We start from the raw sequence: 19,459 nt of genomic DNA on the forward strand, positions 1-19,459 counted from the left end.
GTAGGACCACAGAGTGTGAGAAGGCAGAACTGATTTAAAGAGCCTGGAAGGAAAGCTAGACCTAGACCCTCTATAATAGAGCCTGTCAGACTCAAATCAGATGGGCCCCAGTGAGCAGAGAGACATGACACAGAAATCCCTAGGTATAGATGTAATGAAGACAAGCACAGAAGCCTCCCTTTGGCAACACACTTAGAGCACAGTGCTAATTCCTCTGAGCTCAGCTCATATACTCACACAGGTGATATACACTGAACAATGCAACGGAAAACGCTGCTGCTAAGTCTCTTTGATAAAGGCGGTAAGTGAAGACAACACTATTAAACAGATGAAACTCATTAAAGTAGTCTATAATAGCTTGATAGAGATTGTGCCCGAGTGGCGCAGCGGTCTAAGGCACTGCATCTCCAGTGCTTGAGGCGTCACGACAGACACCCTGGTTCGATTCCAGACTATATCACAACCGGCTGTGATTGGGAGTCCCATAGGGCGGCGCACAATTGGCCCAGCGTTGGACGGTGTAGGCCGTCATTGTAAATAAGAATTTGTTCTTAACTGACTTTCCTAGTTAAATAAATACATTTAAATAAAAACAATATTAAGTCATTCATAGGGGGAAATCTCAATGAATCACATCAGTTTCTCTATGTGACCGGTATGAAGAATAAAAACTGAAAGTATGCAATCTGATGTGACCATATTGATGAACGATACAAACCCAGACACACAAACAAACACCCACCCACCCTGGGGCACATACCTTGGTGTTTCTGCGCAGGCTCCTGAGGATGTTCCTCCTCTTGGGGTCCTCACCCTCCTCGTTAATAGAGTTGTCCCCCTTGTGCGCCCCGCCCAGCTCCTCTGGTGCCTTGGGTGGCCCCAGCTCGTCGTCACTGCCGATAGAGAAGCTAGTGCGGAAGCTGCTGAACTTGCCCAGGCGTTTCGAGCGGTCGCGGTACAGCCGCGGCTTCACCCCCAGAGCAGACATCTTCCGCCTCCGCTCCAGGGAGCTGCTGTCAGCCTCGCTATCCGAGCCATTGCCCCCGCCGTTAGAATGCTTGTTGGCGTTGCGGATGGTTATGATCTTGCCCTGAGTGCTGTCGTGGGGCACCGAGTAGATGCTCTCCTCCTCCGTGGGCCGCTGTTTGATCACGGCATCCACGGGTTCGGCGTAGTCCGAGGGGTCGTAGCCACCGTCGCTGCCCGGCGCCCAGGTGACAGCAGGCGGTAAAGAGCGGCGGTTGGTCCCTTGCTGGTCCATGTAGGGCCCCAGGTTGACTTTCCGTACAGGGGGCTTGGGCCGTACCTGCGGGGGCACCTTGTTGTTGAGCTTGCTCTCGAAGGTGCTGATCTCGGAGATGACTGAGAAGGCGTCGCTGGACTCCAGGTCAGGGAGCTTGAAACCCCCCAGGTGGGAGGTGGGTGTACCATCGGGGTAGGGGGTCGAGGGCTCCACATCCTCCTCAGAGTCTAGCAGGGTGTTGATGGGGCTGGGGGAATTGCAGCGGGCCGGGCTCATGCTCTCAGTGGTGCAGGCCTCTGCTACATTATCGTACATGTGTGTGGCCTCCACTATGGTGCGTTTCTCCACAACCTCCTTCAGGAAGGGCTGGAAGAGGTCTATCCTGTGCAGGCCTCCCACTACCCCTCCAGGCCCACACACTACTGTGTTAAACCTGGCCTCGATCTCCCGGGCCAGCTCCTCCCCCTGGCTCACCTGCTCCCTGGCCACTTCAGAGTCCGACAGCTCAGCCTGACTCTCCCCCACCGCCAGCAGCTGCACGGGGATGATGTCCTGCACCTCGCACAGGAACGCACACAAGGTCTCCATGGATGCCTTGCGCCTGGCCGAATACACGGCGATGTAGCCGTGCACCAGCCGGCTCTTCCGTAGGGCAAATGAGGAGTGGAAGGAGAGCAGGGAGAGGTCGATGGTGTGCCTCTGAGCCCCCACCGTGAGCTCTAGGAGCACGGACGTGCCACTGCTCAGGCTGGAGGCCGGCCGACAGTGCTGGGGCAGCAGGAGAGGCGAGAGGAGCTGCTCCACGTCATAATCGTCCCCACACATCAGGCACATGACTATCCGCAGGTCTGTCTCGGGGATGGGCTGGGAGTGAGAGTCTCTGAAGGAAGGGGGTAAAGGAGGGGAGCTGCTGCCTATGCTCCCAGGGGGCCTACGGCATTCTAACAGACCTTTTAACACCTGGTTGATCTGCTTTTCGTTCACATTGCGTCCATAGCCCACCCCAGGGGAGGCGGGGTCTAGGTAACCACACTGTAGGTTCCCAGCCACCTGCTGCCCCTGGAGGATAAGTGTGTGGGCAGTCTCCCCCCCAATGTCCCTGACGGACCCTACTCCCCGTTTGGTGACTAGGAGCAGGTTCATGGGCAGCTGAAATAGACTGTTTTCCCTTCGGCCTAGCGTAGACTCTCTGAGCTTTTCAATGCTCTCCACAATGTAGGATAGTGACTCCTTAGAGTTGTAGAGACACAGGACGCCATGGGGGGTGAAGGTAGGCGTGTGGAAGGAATTGACCGGCAGCCGAACGTTGCCCTCTATGGGCCGGAGGGACAACTCATACATTTTCCCATCCAGCACGTACCGGTCGTCATTAGTGCACAAAGCCCTGATCTCATTGGCCAGTTCTCTACCCAGGCCGTCTTTACCCAGAATGACCAGGTTAATCCGATCTGCATTCCCATCACCCGGTTTATGGCTATCAAAGAAGGAGTATCGTGTGGGGAACTTGGAGGCTAGAACCTGTTCGATCTTACAGTCCACACAGTGGGGGCTATTTGGGCAGGTCTCCTTGGTGGGGTGGTAGACAAAGTGGATATGCTTGAGAACCAAAGCGTCCCTCTCTGCCTGTAACTTCTGCAGGGCCTTGAACCTCTGCTCCTCCCCCAACACCTCCTGGATGGCCCCCATCTTCTCCTTACTTGGCTTGGCGTCTACCTCCAGCTCATAGAAGAGCTCTGAGTACTCCAGCAGCAGCTCCTGGAAGTCCTCCTTGGCTCGGTCGATGATCTCCTTCTGGTGCCTGTTGTAGATGTCTAGGTACTCTTGTTCCTCGAGCCACTGGTAGAAGTCTTCATTCATGATGAAGCTGCGTGCCTCCTCCCAGGGCTTGCCTGCTGTGATAAAGGGAGAGGCACTGAGCTTCTCCTTGAACTCCCACTTCATCTCCGTCTTTTTGCGCTCGTTTCTCAGGTGCTCCAGGTGGCTCTCATAAATCGTCTCGGCCACAGGGGTCTCCAGGAGATCCTCTGGAATCCTCTCGTCCTCCATGTTGTCTATGTGTGGCGTGGTCTCCCAGGGGGTGTCGTCCAACACAACGAACCATTGGGAGAAGTCCCGCTTGGTCTCCAGAACCTTCTGGACCCCGGACCAGCTCAAGTGGTCGATCTCATCCAGCTCAGGGACTAGGGAAACCAGTGCCTGAGGCAGGGTGCTGAGATAGACCTTCCGCCTTCGCTCAATGTGCTCCTGTTTGAGCCTGTGGACGTGCTGCTGGAAGAGCTTCTTGGCTTTGGCCGTGCCCTCCAGGAAGACATACTCCTTGTACTCTGGGGAGGTCTGCATGCGCCGGTTTATGTTGGGCCACGTCTCATTGTGGTTCTTCACGATGCGGCTGACCTGCCATTCGTAGTGGTCTTTAGCCGAGGCGATCTGCTGGCTCTGCTGCTTCAGGGCCTCAAAGTAGGGGATGATCTTGGGTTTGCCCCGGCCCTTGTCTATCAGCTGCACCAGGGTGAGGAAGGCCAGGTCTACGTTGACGTTGGAGCGTGCTGACGTCTCCACCACCTGGAGGTTCTTCTTGGCCAGGGCGAAGGTGTGCGAGTCCTTGATGTAGCGCTCCACCCCCTCGTCGCACTTGGTGAGCACCAGAACCACTGGCTTCTTGTTCTTGGCTAGCTGGTTGTAGAGATTAGTGATGAACTTCATCTGTTCGTCAAAGTTGCGGTTCATGCCCCTGCTGACGTCCACACAGAGGAGGAAGCCATCCACCATCAGCTTCCCCTCAGGCATCTGCTTCTGCTCAAAGTCCTGCTCCAGCCCAAGCTGGTCTGTACAGAAGTACATCAGCTTTTCTGCCGAGGCCAGCTTGTTGGAAGCTGCCCTCTTGATGTAGGGCTGGAGGGCTGTGGAACGGTGCGGCTGGAACGTCTGGTCATCAATGAACTCTGTCTGTTCCACCACATGCATCCTGCACTCCGGCCCTTCCTCCAGCACCCGCCCCGTTTCCCCCCAGAACAGGAAGTGGTCATTGTTCACCACGCGTCCTCCGAAGTCGCTGGTGCTTAGCACAGAGGTGTGGTCCAGGTAAAAGTCGTCTGCGCTGGGACGGACGAAGCGGTTGCACAGGCAGGACTTGCCCACGCCACACTGCCCCTTCTCTTTCTCTGTGCCGGACAGGCCCACCACGACCAGGTTGTAGGTGGGCGCCTTTGCGTCTTGCTTTTTTGCCATCATCGTCGAACGCAGACACTCATCCTGCCATGCCCACAAGCTCTATCTAGGGAGGAGGCTGCAGGACGGTCTTTCCATGCAAAGATTCTTACTGGCCTTGGGTCCGACTCTACAAGAGAAGGAGAGAAAGGTAGATTTTTAAAATAAATAATATAAAAGACTGTGGGAAAGATTCATTGTCATTATTCAATTCATTATTTGTAGGCTGTCCCATGTCTCATTTAAAATTCCCACATCGTTGCTGTGTGATGTTAATAATGTTTCATCTGTGATCCCATTTCACTGCTGAATGTTTCCTGAAGAGATTGAGGTCAGAAGCAAAGCTGTTGGAATGCTACAACTTACTTAAGACAACTGCAGTACAGTCAGTAACTATTAACTGATGCATTCTTTCACATTTAACCTCTTTTTGACATTCTGCTACCCACCATACTAAAAGTAGTTTCCTGAGGCTTGTTTGCTACATTCTTCCCTGCTTTGTACATTTCAAAACAGCAGAACAGGATCTTATGTGAGGATACATAATTATCTCACATCTAACAGTGTTGTCTTTAAGCCAGCAGCAGTTCTACAAGACGCGATGGTACAGTTCTCACTAACACACAAATCCACATACGTAGAGAAAGAGACTAATTGGGCAACTAGGGAAGCCCAACTGCCTTTCAAACGGCTGCTTTGAAAGTTGTCTGCTTTCCTCTCCACAAAAAAAAAACAACAACATTTTCCTCTGGTTCCTGAAAAAAAGACTCCGCGGACAAATTGGACTGGCTGATGTAGCATCACTAATTATGATCTGAAATTGCGTGTCTCATTTACCTAACATTTACCTAGATGTAATAGCTGTTCAATTTAGTATCATGCTGTCTGGAGATATCACTTGCGGATGTTTCTTTCCAAGACCCACACACACTGTTCTCAGAGCAAGCACTTTCACCACTACACAACAGATTCCATTGGCAGAACACAGGCCTACAAAATCATAAATAGAGCTCCTATTGGTAGAACTGAAGGAGGGAGATAACATTCATACCATTTTGATAGACGGGCCCTTTCTAAACAATCAGGCTTGTAGGGAACAAGAAAACCACTAGACAAAGCCCCAAAGCACTAAACACAGCTGTGCACAGCAAAAAGAACCCACACCCAGTCCATATTAATTCGTCTATGTATTTAGTAAACACATTAAAACCACTGTTAACGATGAATGAACGGGGCTTTTGAGGCATGGTTTGGAGAATACTTACTACCCGCTGAATTGAGTTAGTCATAGAGAGTCAGTGTGAAGACAGGACAAAGAGGAGGGAGAGAGAGAGAGAGAGAGAGAGAGACACAGAGAGAGAGAGAGAGAGAGAGAGAGAGAGAGAGAGAGAGAGAGAGAGAGAATCCAAAACTCTGTAGATAATATATACACACCAAGACCACAGGTAGGACGGTTGTAGGTTTTAATAGTAGAAAGGGGACAATAAAATGGGGGATTGAAAAGTTAGTGGAAAGCAAGTTGTATCTACCCAGACTCTGTTTACTGTAACACTACAGCAACACTCACAACTACTACACTGGGTGCATAAACAAGTGGCAGAGCAAAAGAGATCAATATCAAAAGGAATTTCTTTCTTTTTTCATATTTTTTTTATATATTTGCAGAGTAAAACATGTATGAAAAATGCATCAAAAGGGGGCTGGCTGAGAGATCCAGGACAACCAGTCTCTGTAACGAAGGGAGGCTGAGTGTGGAGCTTTTGCCTGGGCTGCAGGTTGATAGAGAGCTGGTTGGTGATAAGACCTGGGCAGCCATGGTTAATTCATGGTCCTACGTCCTGCTGCAGGCCTCTGGGCTGGCTGGCAGTGATGCTGCAGGGCTCGGGGCTGGCTGGCAGTGATTAGCCCGGAGATCAATGAGCCCTTCGCATAGAACAAACAGCACAGAGGGGAGTGGAAGAGAGCAGGACAACACACATTTTGCAGACACTCTTATCCAGAGCGACTTACAGTTGTAGTGCATTCATCTTAAAGTTGGAATCCTTAATGGTGAAACAACCATGTCCGATATTACAACGACAAAGAAGTTAGGGGAAACAACGATAAATTGGCTTTGAGCCATGCCCACTGCAGGAGCCCCGTGCTCAGTTGACAGAATGTTCGACAACACTGACAGGGCATAGAAATTGAGAGCGTAGACAAACGCATTCCCCCGTGGAATAAAGAGCCATAACCATTCCAGTTTTATCTGACCTTCAGTATAACGCCGTCGTCGGCGGGGTTAACTGGACCTTTACCTCAACACTGACCGGCTCCAGTCCAGACGACAGAGAGCACCGTCTCAATTAGTGACATATTAAACTGGCCTGTGACCCGCTTTGAGCTGAGCCTAATGATAGGCTGAAGGACAGACCAGGCTCCCCCTGCTTTCGTCCTCACTGCCTGTCTACTTACTCACCGACACTGGTTCAGATCAGAGGCACGAGAACCCATTAGTTCATTAGATGTACAGTATTTATCAGTCCCCCGTGTTACACTACCACTGATGATAGTACGCTGATGACAATTCCTGGGCTGACCTATTCCACTGTGGTAAACAGGTGGCACATAACACCACGAAGCAAAGAAGGCAGGCTTATAAACTGGGTTGTGATCTGAAAATGGTGTCGCTATGCAAGAGTGTTGCTATGGTATGTTTTATAGTAGGGCAGTTCCACAGAAAAGGAATTGCGCCCTTTAAATTGTATGCCATGCAAAAACCATTCAACAAACCATACAACTATGCACAAGGGCTACTTTTAACAATTGACACTGAACATTCTACAAATGCAGATGCAAAGTTCGGTAACATAATTTTGGTAAAATCTCCATCCGTCTTTTGGGCCCACGTTTTCCAAAAAGGTAATTCTCCGAATTAAGATTCAACCAAGTCTGCAGAAACACTGGGGCTGTCAGCTATGACATGACACATTGACTTTGAAAAAAATAACAATTTTGGTTATTGAACTACAGTAAGTGAAGTGGATTTACACCCGGTAACGGAACTGTGATAACGGAATTTCATCATGGGTCCCTGTTCTGTAATACACAGAAAGGCATTATTATGGATATGAATGTCATTCTCTTCAGGTGATGTATCCTACACAAAGGTATAAATATGCAACATCCTCCTTTGGGTATTATTGTACACACTGGCTATTATTTTAAAATGAGCCCTGCCCCTAAACAAGAACGAATTTGGTTGGTCCGAATCAAATCTGAACCAATCGTAGACGTCTATATTTCACAAGTTTGGACATCATACGTTGACCTTTTGCCACTTCCTTCTTCGGAAAAATAGGACAGATTTTTGTACTTGTCCGAAACCATGGGCCAAAAAGGTGACTTATAATTGTGTTGTATGCTGCAATGAACCACTTCCATTGTTTTTTAACCTTCATTAGTATTACTGCTATTGACAATGGAAGGCTGCTGGTCTCTGATCCCATGTATATCTCCTGCCGTTGGGGCCTTGAGCAAGGCACTTAACCCCCAACAAAGGAAAATACTGCACTGATAGAAAGCACATGTGGTCCGGCAAACCTTCACCTGGAGAGCTACTGGGTGTGCAGGCTTTTGATCCAACCCTGCCCAAACACACCAGAATCAGCTTATCAAGATCCTACAGAGAAGCTGAATTATTTTACAATGTGGTGTGTTTGAGCAGGGCTGGAGCTAAAGCCTGCACTCCCATGAGCTCTCCTGGACTCTCCAGGAGGGTGGTTGGCCACCCTACAACATTACAATTACAACAAATGACTTCTTGTCTTTGTAAAAAATAATTCACTCCTTCAATGAACCAGGGATCAAATGGCTACGGTAAGGTAGTTAACTAAGATGTTTATCGATTTGTAAGGTTAAAATATTCAGTGTTCAGGGGTGATCTTGGTATTTAATTAGGATGCCCATTAGCTGTTGCAAAAGCAGCAGCTACTTTTCCTGGGGTCCACGCAAAACATGAAACAATACACAATACAGAACTTTAATAGGCAAGAACAGCTCAAGGACAGAACTACATCAGAAAATGGTTTAAAAGGCACACGTAGCCTACATATCAATACATACACAAACTATCTAGGTCAAATAGGGGAGAGGCGTATCTTGACAGCATAGGAGTTACTTGTCAATTAGGCTATTCTAAGAATTGTTTTATTTTTTACTTTGTACACTTGAGAGGTCTTACAACCAGAGTAAGCAGCATTGGTTTCATCAACTGCGCATCCATAACAACTGCGTGTTGGCCATTTGCGGTTATACACAAGTGTTGGTGGAAAGTTATTTTAGAAAATCAGACATGACAATAATGCATGCTAATAGCTAAATAGTTAACATTTTTGGGATGGAAAATGGATGAAAAATGCATATATATATGTATATACACATGTGTATATATATATATTTCTTAATTTTTAAAAGATAGACTTTTAGCTTTCATTTGACACGCTCCTATAAACTTCACATGTTGGTGCTTATGGGTCCTTTTACATGGAAATGACCAGTAGTAAAAATACTGGAGTGCCATGGAAAAGGCTACATTAACAAATAACTATGACAGCCACAGTTACCACAGACTGCGCTAACCACACACACACACACACACAGAGAGAGAGAGAGAGATCGAGGCACTAATCATCATGCACTCATTTGGGTCAGATGTATTGACTCAGTTTAACATGGCCTGTTGGTTTATGACGAATTGAGCGAGTCACTGGTGTAAATGGGGGGGGGGGACTCTCCTATAGTTTTCCCTCAGGTCTGAGGACCAGCCATCCCAACTGTTCAGCAGACGCTGGAGACATGCTGCTAACATCTACTTGACTTATCCCAGCTGCCCGTTTCCAAGCGCTTCCTCGATAGCCAAAAGGAGTGCGCGCGAGCGTGTGTGTGTGTGTGTGTGTGTGTTTGTGTGCATTTGTGTGTGTGTTTTTGTGTGTGTTTGTGTGTGCGTGTGTGTGCGTTTGTGTGTGTGTTTGTTGTGTGCGTTTGTGTGTGTTTTGTGTGTTTTGTGTGTTTATGTGTGTGTTTGTGTGTGTGTGTGTGTGTGTGCGTTTGTGTGTGTGTTTGTGTGCGTGCGTGTGTGTGCGTGTGCGTGTGCGTGTGTGTTTATAACTGCCACAATACTTGAGAGCGGGTATTTCAGCGACATTTTCAGCAAAAAAACTTGGGAAGAATGCCAAACAAAACAGTTTTTCCTGTTTTCCAGGCTGTTCTAGTGACAGGTGAAATAAACAACTAGAACCAGCAGCATTCCATCTAAACTGTTGTGACACAGTTAATAACACAGAGATCAAGGAAAATGGCCCCTGACACATTAGCATGCTAACCGACATAATAACTACCATTACCATAAAAAATAAAAATAAATAAATGCATAAACCGTTACTGGTTAAATAGCAACTACGAAATAAACCAAACTATTGTCTTGAGGCTTCTGCCTTAACCTTACCTGCGAGAGTATATACGACAAGACAGATTACCAAAGCTATCTGTAAAGGACAGAATGTACAGTGCTAGCTGAATACTAACCAGCCTCAGTTTGTCCAGCCAGACACAGTGTTCCAGTGCCGCCTGAGGCCCTCTCTGTGTGAATAGTGCCCATTTCCTGCCACATCCTCACCGCTCGCCCCTGGCTGAAGGGGATAGGTTAGGGCCTGCATTCTATCTACCTCCGACCCAGAAACACATGGATGAGGGAGCGGGTCGGCCGGGGGCGGGGGAGTGGGGCGCTGGGTCAGAGAGCTGGGTCATGTGAGCTCATCTCCTCCCTTCGGGGATGAGGGTTGGGCTATGCCTGGCGAGGGCGCATCACTTCTTCCATAATCAGAAGCACAGGAACGATAGGGACCGGGCACTGGAGAGTGGCCACCAGGGCGTGAAGTTTACTAACACGCGTGTCAGAGGGCGGCAGCGGGAGAGACAGCCTTAACTAGCCAGACGGCCAAGCCCACAGGATCCAGGCATTCCAATGGTTCATTACAGGGCTTCAGCCAGAGAACGTCAACAAGGCCTGAGTCTGAGCCCAGTGGGTCTCCCGAGGCCTGATAAAAAACCCATAGCCCTGAGAACCAACCGCCATGAAAACTAAGACAATGTTAGCCTAAGCCTATGTATGCACGGCATACATCTTTATGAGCTGTGCCTGATTGTTAAGAGGGGAAAAAAAACTTCACTGTGCACACTGACTGAGTTATTCCGATATTTCACACAAGACTATGTATAAAGGAAACATGTAAGAGAAAACTCTATTGCAGTGGTTTCTGAGAAAGAGCTGCCTCTGCTTCCATATATCCGGGGGCTGTCATTGTCAATACCATATTTGATCAAATAAGCATAAGCTCTGTGATGGTGATGACAGAGTGCTACAACAGGAGGTAAAACCCCATTACTGAGAATGATGCCTTCTCTGGGCCCATCTCTCTCTCTCTCTCTCTCCCTCTCTCCCTCTCAGTCATGAAGAGGGCACAACAAAACCTTTTCCCCCTTAGGAGACTGAAAAGATTTGGCATGGATCCCCAGATCCTCAAAAAGTTCTACAGCTGCACCATCGAGAGCATCCTGACCAGTTGTAATCACTGCCTGGTATGGCAACTGCTCGGCATCTGACCATAAAGCGCTACAGAGGTTAGTGCGTACGGCCCAGAACATCACTGGGGCCAAGCTTCCTGCAATCCAGCTCCTATATAATAGGCCGTGTCAGAGGAAAGCCCATAAAATTGTCAGGGTCTCCAGTCACCCAAGTTATAGACTGTTTTCTCTGCTGCCGCACGGCAAGCGGTACCGGAGCGCCAAGTCTGGGACCAAAAAGCTCCTCAACAGCTTCTACCCCCAAGCCATAAGACTGCTGAACAATTAATAAAATAGCCACCGGACAATTTACATTGACACCCCCCCTCCTTTGTACACTGCTGTTATTTATACCCCTGTATAAAGCCTCGTTATTGTTATTCTTATTGTGTTACTTAATAAAAAAAATAAAAATGTATTTTAGTCTATTTGGTAAATACTTTCTTAACTCTTCTTGAACTGCACTGTTGGTCAAGGGCTTGTAAGTAAGTATTCGGCGCATGTGACAAATAAAGTTTGATTTGATTTGACATCCATCCATCCTGTCCCCCCGTTTCCTTCTCCCTCTCTCCCCGTCGATTTCTCCCGCCCAATAGCTATATATTTTATTTGCTCTCCCTCCTCCCCTCAATACCCGCCTTCCATTAGCGAGGGCATCAGGGAAGAGAACTCTCACACGGACACCACTTCCTGCCGAGGCGAGGTCCTCTGGCAGAGAATGGATGGAGGGGAGAACGGAAGGGGTGTGGAGAGAAGGGAGAAGAGGGTGTGTCTGTGATGACAGCTCTGCATAACCAGAGCAAAGAATGTACTCCCTTGTCTGCCTTAATCTGCAAACAGTCATGGATTCTCTACACACACACACACACACACACACATGCAGTGCAACACAAACACATGCACTGTAATATATTAATACAGTGACGCAAACACAAATAACTCATTCCCCTCTTTCACTAATGCAATGACTCCGTGCTCCATTTACCCACAGGAAGTTTACACTAACACTTACTATCACCAATGCAGTGTATAGACGCAAACACAAACAGACCACAGACAACATTTCCAAATATATCACACACACACACACAAATTGCTCCTAGTAAACAAACACGTACCACTAAAACTCAGCACAGGTCATGTGTTCACAAATTCCAGAGGTCCCCATTGTACTAGTGTCATGATGTTATCTGAACCGTCACACACACACACACACACACACACACACACACACACACACACACACACACAAAGAGGGCGAGAGAGACATAACACACTGCAGTGCACACACACACACACACACACGCAGGACACCCACATCACAGGGGCAGTAATCCAGGCGGGATAGTCAGATCTCGGTGGGATTACACACACACACACACACTGGATTACCAGGGCTCTTTGCATCTTCACATTTCCTGAATCGCAGTATGTATTAGTATGATCTGATGCTCTGCTCACGTAACATGGAACATGAAGCCAGAGATACGCTACCCAAATCCCCTTAGGATGCTCTGTCAAACCACTGGATAACACACACACACACACACACACACACACACACACACACACACACACACACACACACAACGTATCTGTAATGCTTTAACGCTCCTTAATAAAACAAGCCTGCAGTACATCAAATCCTGGCAGGGTTCTCTGTGGAGCTCTCTGCAGTGGCTTTTCTCCCAGCAGGCACCTTGTTTACTAGCCGAGTACGGTGTGACCTTTTCCAGGCCAAAGTCCGGCAGCAATTTCATTGGGCTCTACCCTGCCATGCCCTGTCACACAAGGCACCACACTGCGAGGTCATTTCCTTTTCCTCCCTGCCTGGGGCATGAGAGATAGAGTTGGTGTTAGGGCAAGCCACTGTGTTCTTATATAGCGAGAGATGGAAGGAGAGTGAGAAATACGGCGGGGGGTGCTTTGTTTCAGATCAGGAGATAAAAAGGAAAAGGAGTCCGAGAGAAAAAGATCATTCATGTTTGGTTAAAGATAGAGGTGGCTAGAAGGACGAGGGGGGAGAGAACGACTGTTGCAAAGCAGGAGGAAGAGGGTGAGGGATAGAGGAAAGGGAAGGTGTCACTGATGGTTGACACAGAGAGGAGCAGAGAGGGAGGAAGAGGGATAAGAGCCTACTAGAGAGAGAGAGAGAGAGAGAGGGGAGAATGAGGGATAGGCTGAGCGGGGCAGATCAAAATGGCGTCACAGAGTTGAACCCTTCCACAGCATCAGAGGGGGCCTCTTCGATAACACAACTAAAATTAACGCGTCGGGAACATGCACGGCGACAGCTATTAATCCCACAGCCCCCCACCCCACCCCACCCCACACACAGACGACACATTCTACAGTGATGAGGCCTTCCCTCTCTCCGACCACACGCACCACGTCTGTGAGTGGAGGAGTGCCGGGGCGAAAGCGCTGGCTTAGCTACGACCCGACGCCCTACAACGACCTGCAGCTGATATTAACCCACTGCATACCGCGCCCGCTAAACATGCTATCAAAGGTCCCCCGGGTGACTGTGCATTTAAAACAAAACACTCAAATGGCCCTTGTCGACACGGTAAAACAGGTTTGAGCTACAACATCAACAACAGCTGCCATGTCAGCAGGTCAGACACCTCCAGGGACAGAGAGTCATTTTGTAGGCCTCTCTCCCAGCAGAGCTGTGCGTCTTCCTGCCTAACCTTTACAGCCCCAGTCCCTGTCAGACACGCTGAGCTAGCATCAGCACACATCTGAACTCACTCTGGAGCAAAGGGGTTGTCATCTGAAACGCGGTGTGAAGAGACACTGTATACAGCCATTGTCCAGCCAAACGCAATTCCCGGAGCGCACACAAGCCATGCACTACACAGACAGACAGGCACAGACAACGAGCAATATACACAGGCACGCAGCTTTCACACTCACATAGCCACATAGAAAACAAAATGGGGACGAGAGAGAGAGAAATATCCCAGCATCCCCCTCCTCCTTTGGGGTAGCCGTATCTCCCCATCCAGATGCCAGTCGAAAACACATGACTGTCAGAGCTAATTGCTTGTGTAATTGGTCTGACAACACAGGTGTTGTAGAGGGGACGTACCTCGATAACCTGCACAACACTGAGGCTCTGCTTACATCAGAACCACTGTTAATCGCTTACCTCAGACCTGCTGATCCACATCTTAAATGGTAACCCAAACTATTAGCAGCAGAGATGTGAAACTGAACCAGAGTCAGGGCTAATGAGAGCTGTCAGGGGCATTTCCCAGCTGGTTCGAGGAGAGAAAGCTGCTGAAAATAGTATTTTTTTGCTGTTATTGCTTATAATCATTATGATTAACAGACTGCACTCCTACCAGAGTGACTTGTATCGGTAGACAGTTTTCACAAAGTGTCCACTCATATTCACCACAGCAGGCTATCTAGGTTGGGAGTCTTACCAAGACAGTAACTCGTCTGGACTTTGAACCCACAAGCATTTGTGGGAACCAAACATGTGTTGGGAAGTCCTGGGGGAGGTTTTAAAGAGTAACACCAATGAGAGAGCTCTGTACCTACAGCTAGGTGACAGATGGCCTTCCCGCACACACACACACGTACACACAGATTCACACATACAAACTCACGGCACGCCATATGGTCAAAGATACCAGAGATCCACACCCGTTCACACACAATCCCCCACATGAACTATCATGCCCTCTACTTAAAATGGGAGCGTTTTCGATCAAGTTTCTTCTTTTTTTTCCTCCTCCACCAAGAAACGTTCATGCACTACTGAATCCTGAGACCAATTAAAACAGAATATGACAGGAACGAGGGATGGAGGGAGGGAGAACGCGAGAGCGAGGAGGGAACGAGGACAGCAGAATAAATGAACACGTGTGACAACACTGCGCGGTGACGTCATACACACAGGGGGGTTTAGGTGTGTGTGCATCATCCTGTGGTATTATCATATCAAATGTTTTTTTTAAAGTTTTTTGTATGAGACAGCTACGGGCGCCAACATGGTAGCCTGGACAACTGCTATCCTGTGTTACCTCTTGCCGTCAATGGAACAGGAAGCAATAGAGGCACCACTTCCACTCCGATCTCTACTCCATTCCCTCCACTCTACACAGGACTAATGGAGCCTGCTGCAGGAGTAATGAAGCCAGTCCACCACGCTAGGCGTTAAGAAGCTTTCTGATACACAGCAAGGGCAGGCCCAATACATGATGTACCAGACACGGGCTACAGGGAGCAGGGCATAGGATGGAGAGGGAAAGAGAGCAAGAGGAACTGCACAAAGAAAGCAAACAAAAACACAGAGGAAGGCTAAATGGGGAAGGGAAAAAAAGAATAGGAAGACAGTGAGAGAGGAAGACAAAGTGAGGAGGAGAGAAAGTGAGAGGAGGAGGGTTAACAAAGGCTTCTGGTAAATACTTTGCATTTGTGGTTGGCTAATGGAAACACAGGGCTACTTAGGGCTCATGCGCTGACAAGCCCCGATGTGGAGGAAAGCTCCTGAACCAGGAACCTCTCTCTCTCTCTCTCTCTCTCTCTGTGTGTGTGTTTTAATAACATTGAAGAGGCAGTGGGGCGAGGGACCTCACAGACAGCGACGAGAGAGACCAACGCCCTAAATCACTCTGCGCTGCCAAAAGATACACGCTGCGCACAGAAAGTGAGGGATGAAACATTTTTGAAAAAACGTATTTATGGAGGAGAGAAGCCAAAGAAGACGGTGAGTCACTCTGCGGTGGGAAAGGCAAACGATACAAATGAAAACACCTGAACCTGCCATAGTGTCAATTAGCGATAATGACTTTTTACTTGTTGCCACAGTAACCAACTCTTGGTGCAAAGGCAGATGGCTGCAGACCCCCCCCCCCCACCCTCCCCCCTACCCCACTCATTTTCTTCTGAGAGCATTTGCTCCTCTCTCTTGTCCTTTCCCTCTCTCCCCAACGTGTGATTCATGTAGGAGGAACTAAAAGGCAAACAGATAAACAGCCCATTTCCCTCCTTTAATAACCCCTCGCTGAAATGGCATCCTCTTCTCGGTTCTGTCAAAGAAACCGGACCTGAAGCAACTGAGCTTCAACTTGAAACCCAGAACGAGGGGGCACTATGTGGGTTTCTCCTGCAGCCTAACTCGCTCTCCAGTGTGTGTGTGTGTGTGTTTTTCTCCACTCTGTTTCTCTTGCGGTTTGTTCTCCCCTCCAGTGTGAGCAGACACAGGAGGAAGCTGACAGGCCCTGGGGCCGACAGCAGTCCAGAGGTTGGAGGGTTACGCTTACTCATCCATTTTAAAACGAGCCTCCAGACAGAAGAGACGAGCACGGCCATTAGAGCTCTGCCTCTGCCCTGCTTCCTGCCTCCTCTGCTCTCTGAGACTGCTCTTCTCCGTCTGCCGGGCCGGGGGCTAGGGTTCACTTCGGCCCTGTCCACTGCCCAGCTGACTCAGCCCCCAACAACACACTCAGAGGAATGTGGTTCGCTGGGGTTAAGGGTCATCTCTGGTGTGGGGTTGGGTGGGGGTGTTAAGGGAGGCGTTCACTGTTACGGACATGTCAGGGACTAACACTACAAGTACTAAAACTACTAACACTAGCCTGGGTGCCAGTCTGTTTCTGCTGTCTTGCCAAATCCTTTTGAATTTTGTCATGCCATGTTTGGCTGGCCAATTACAATGGAGTAGGCAAAAGCACAAACATATCTGGGACCAGGCGATACAAACGCCCAATGTTGTGTGAACTGTACAATTATCAGGCCCAAATCAATCAAATTTCTCCTATCCCATCCTCCCCCCTCATGACTATGGCAGTTGGAGGCCACCAGCACCCATGGAGCCGTTCCACAGTGTCTGTGCAAAACCCACACTCATCTGCCAAGGGTTGCTATGGAGCAGAAGAGGTAGGGGTGTTAAACCAAGTGAAGCGTAGACACCCCCACCATCACCACCACCCAGCCTCCCTCTTCACTCCTCAGCCAAGCAGGCTCACTCTGGCCTGTCTTCGTAGCCAGTCTCAGAAGACAGAAGGGGAAGGGGGGAGAGGACGGGGAACGGCATGAAAGATATTATTTTACAGCAGCCATGATTGTGTTGATCCGTGTGGTTTTGAACACCTCCTGTTGAATTCCTTTGCTTGGAGGCAAAATGCCACCCCACCCTCCTCCCTCCTTTCCCCTCATCTCCTATCCCCCTCAAACCCCGGTCTGTGCCTCATGACTGGCACCACTGCTCCCCGTTACCTCATTTCCCAGGGTTCTCATCTTGAATCACCAACCAATCAGCAGAGCCTACTATGACATCAAAGGCTTCTGGAATGGAAAATAATGTTGTCGTTGGATGGCCGCCGGGTGGGGGTGGGGGGGTCATACACACATTTCAAACATTGTGTAAAGCCTCACGGAGGTCAGAAAGACCAGAGTCTCCAGGAAATCAAGTTTGAAGATTCTTGGGCAGCCAAAATAAAGATCCATTTCTATCCTGTACTCTACTAACCAAACAAACACAGATCCAACTGCATCCTCCGCAGCCAGTAATGCAACCGCACGTCGATACTCTACAGTTGATGTGATGTCTCACACACACACACACACACCTGGGCCTCCACCTATAAACTCTCTAATCCAGGGGCTCAGGTATAGGAGAGGCCCCCCACGCACACAAACACCCCCCTAAACCTCCCTGCCATTGTCTGGTTCTATCTCTCTATCGATGAGCCCTGGCTAAGGTCATCATTGTGATTGTGATGTGGTGGGAAAGAAGGATTATGCTGCGGGCGTCTGCTCTGCGCCAGGGGACTTAAGGTTCTCTCTCTCTTTCGCTCTCCCTCTCTCCTCTGTCTCCATGGGGATTTGAGAACAGAGGGAGTGGAGGGGGGTGTTGGGTTGGAGACAGTCAACAACTTCTAGATTTTTCTCAGAGATAAGGAAAATATGTGCAAGCTCTTTGTAAGACTTGCAGGCACACTGACCAAACAACCTTGAGCGAGTTCATTCACAACGCCAGCCGTAGGAGAGGGGGGGGGCCAACCAAACGTGATAAAATCTACTCTGAGGGAAAAGGACCGGAAAGAATCAAATAAACGAATTAAGCAAGATAAAAGTTCGCTCCCACTGCACTCTGGAGACCAAATGCCATGAATGAGAGGAGACGGAAAGAACGGGAGAAAGAAGGTTTTCAAAGGAACTGGGTGAAAGAGAGAAAGAGAGTGGTGAGAAGCCAATGGGAGTCTTCCCTAGAGACCAAAAAACAGTTACAACACCCATTCTAACACAACCTCACTTCCCTAATCAGTGAAATGTTATATCCTATCTCAACGTTCCTAGAATGTTCCAACTATGTTTTAGTGGCTATGGTCAATGGTGTGGTAACCAGCAGAGTGTGGCGGGCCCATATCCCATGAGGGTCCACTCCTCTAGTGTTGAGTTCTCCCGCCTGAGAAAAACAGCTAGAAACCTTAGACAGAAGTGAAAGATCTAAGCGAAATAAAACACTCAAAGAAATCACAAACATTTTGAGTAAAATAAGTGACCGCGGAGAAAAAATTAACTCATATATCTGGACCAACAGAACAGCTGAGGCAAGATAAACTAAACGGTAAGAAAATATTGTCGTATTGCAATAAATATCCAGCAGGTCGGGAACCGATACATTTCATCCTGTGCCTATTGGCCCATTTCAGCAGTCAATTACTCGGTGTAGCCAATAGCTATCAGCCAGTCTGTCAGTCTCTGTGTGTGACATGCACCTCATCAAGCCACATGTCTACCCACAGATTCCCATTTAGATTCCCTAAAAAGCAAAGAGGAGCACAGCCTTATCCCCAGGCCAGGCACTAACCCGGGTAGCTATGCCCCCCAGTCCCATTGATTCCACTCCAATAGGCATATTATAATGGGGTTAGCTATAAGGCACTGTTTCGCCCAGGAAGGTCAACATTTATTTTTTATTAAATAATACACTGCTGGCTTTATTCTTCATAACAGACTGTAGTGTTGTCAGAGAACAAGGGCGTCTTACCACGAACAAAGCATCTACCTGATACGCAGACAGATGTCAGTTAAGGCGTGTACCATGTGCAAAGACACCAACAGCCAAAGCATTTAAAGCCAGCCCTGTATGTGTTCAATCAAGCCCTTATCCCCAGGGGCATGCCCAGTCTACCGGAGTATGTACACACACACACACAGCGGTTACATTGGGATTTGGGGGGGGGGTAGAATAGCCTAAACAATAAAATACTGATAAAAGCACATATCCCAGCATACCACATGTAACGGAGGGACCTAGATGATACAAGGTCATTCGACTCCAAAATGTATGAAAATACAATTATGCTGACATCGACAATATTATCTCCCCCTCCAGGGAATGAGCCCAATAACGTATTGGTCCATATTATCATCAGGCATGTT

General features: G+C 48.6%; 1 protein-coding gene across 1 annotated transcript in view; it reads right to left on the reverse strand.

Moving 5' to 3' along the window:
- LOC115137078 (rho GTPase-activating protein 35-like) overlaps window positions 1-19,459 on the reverse strand; it is an 81,558-nt gene that overhangs the window by 26,182 nt on the left and 35,917 nt on the right. The window contains exon 2 of the mRNA XM_029673110.2: window positions 761-4,580. Coding sequence (XP_029528970.2) covers window positions 761-4,474 — 3,714 coding nt within the window. The 5' untranslated portion in view covers window positions 4,475-4,580. The remainder of the gene's footprint in view (window positions 1-760; window positions 4,581-19,459) is intronic.

This window comes from Oncorhynchus nerka, linkage group LG11, assembly GCF_034236695.1.
Source record: "Oncorhynchus nerka isolate Pitt River linkage group LG11, Oner_Uvic_2.0, whole genome shotgun sequence".
Taxonomy (NCBI): domain Eukaryota; kingdom Metazoa; phylum Chordata; class Actinopteri; order Salmoniformes; family Salmonidae; genus Oncorhynchus; species Oncorhynchus nerka.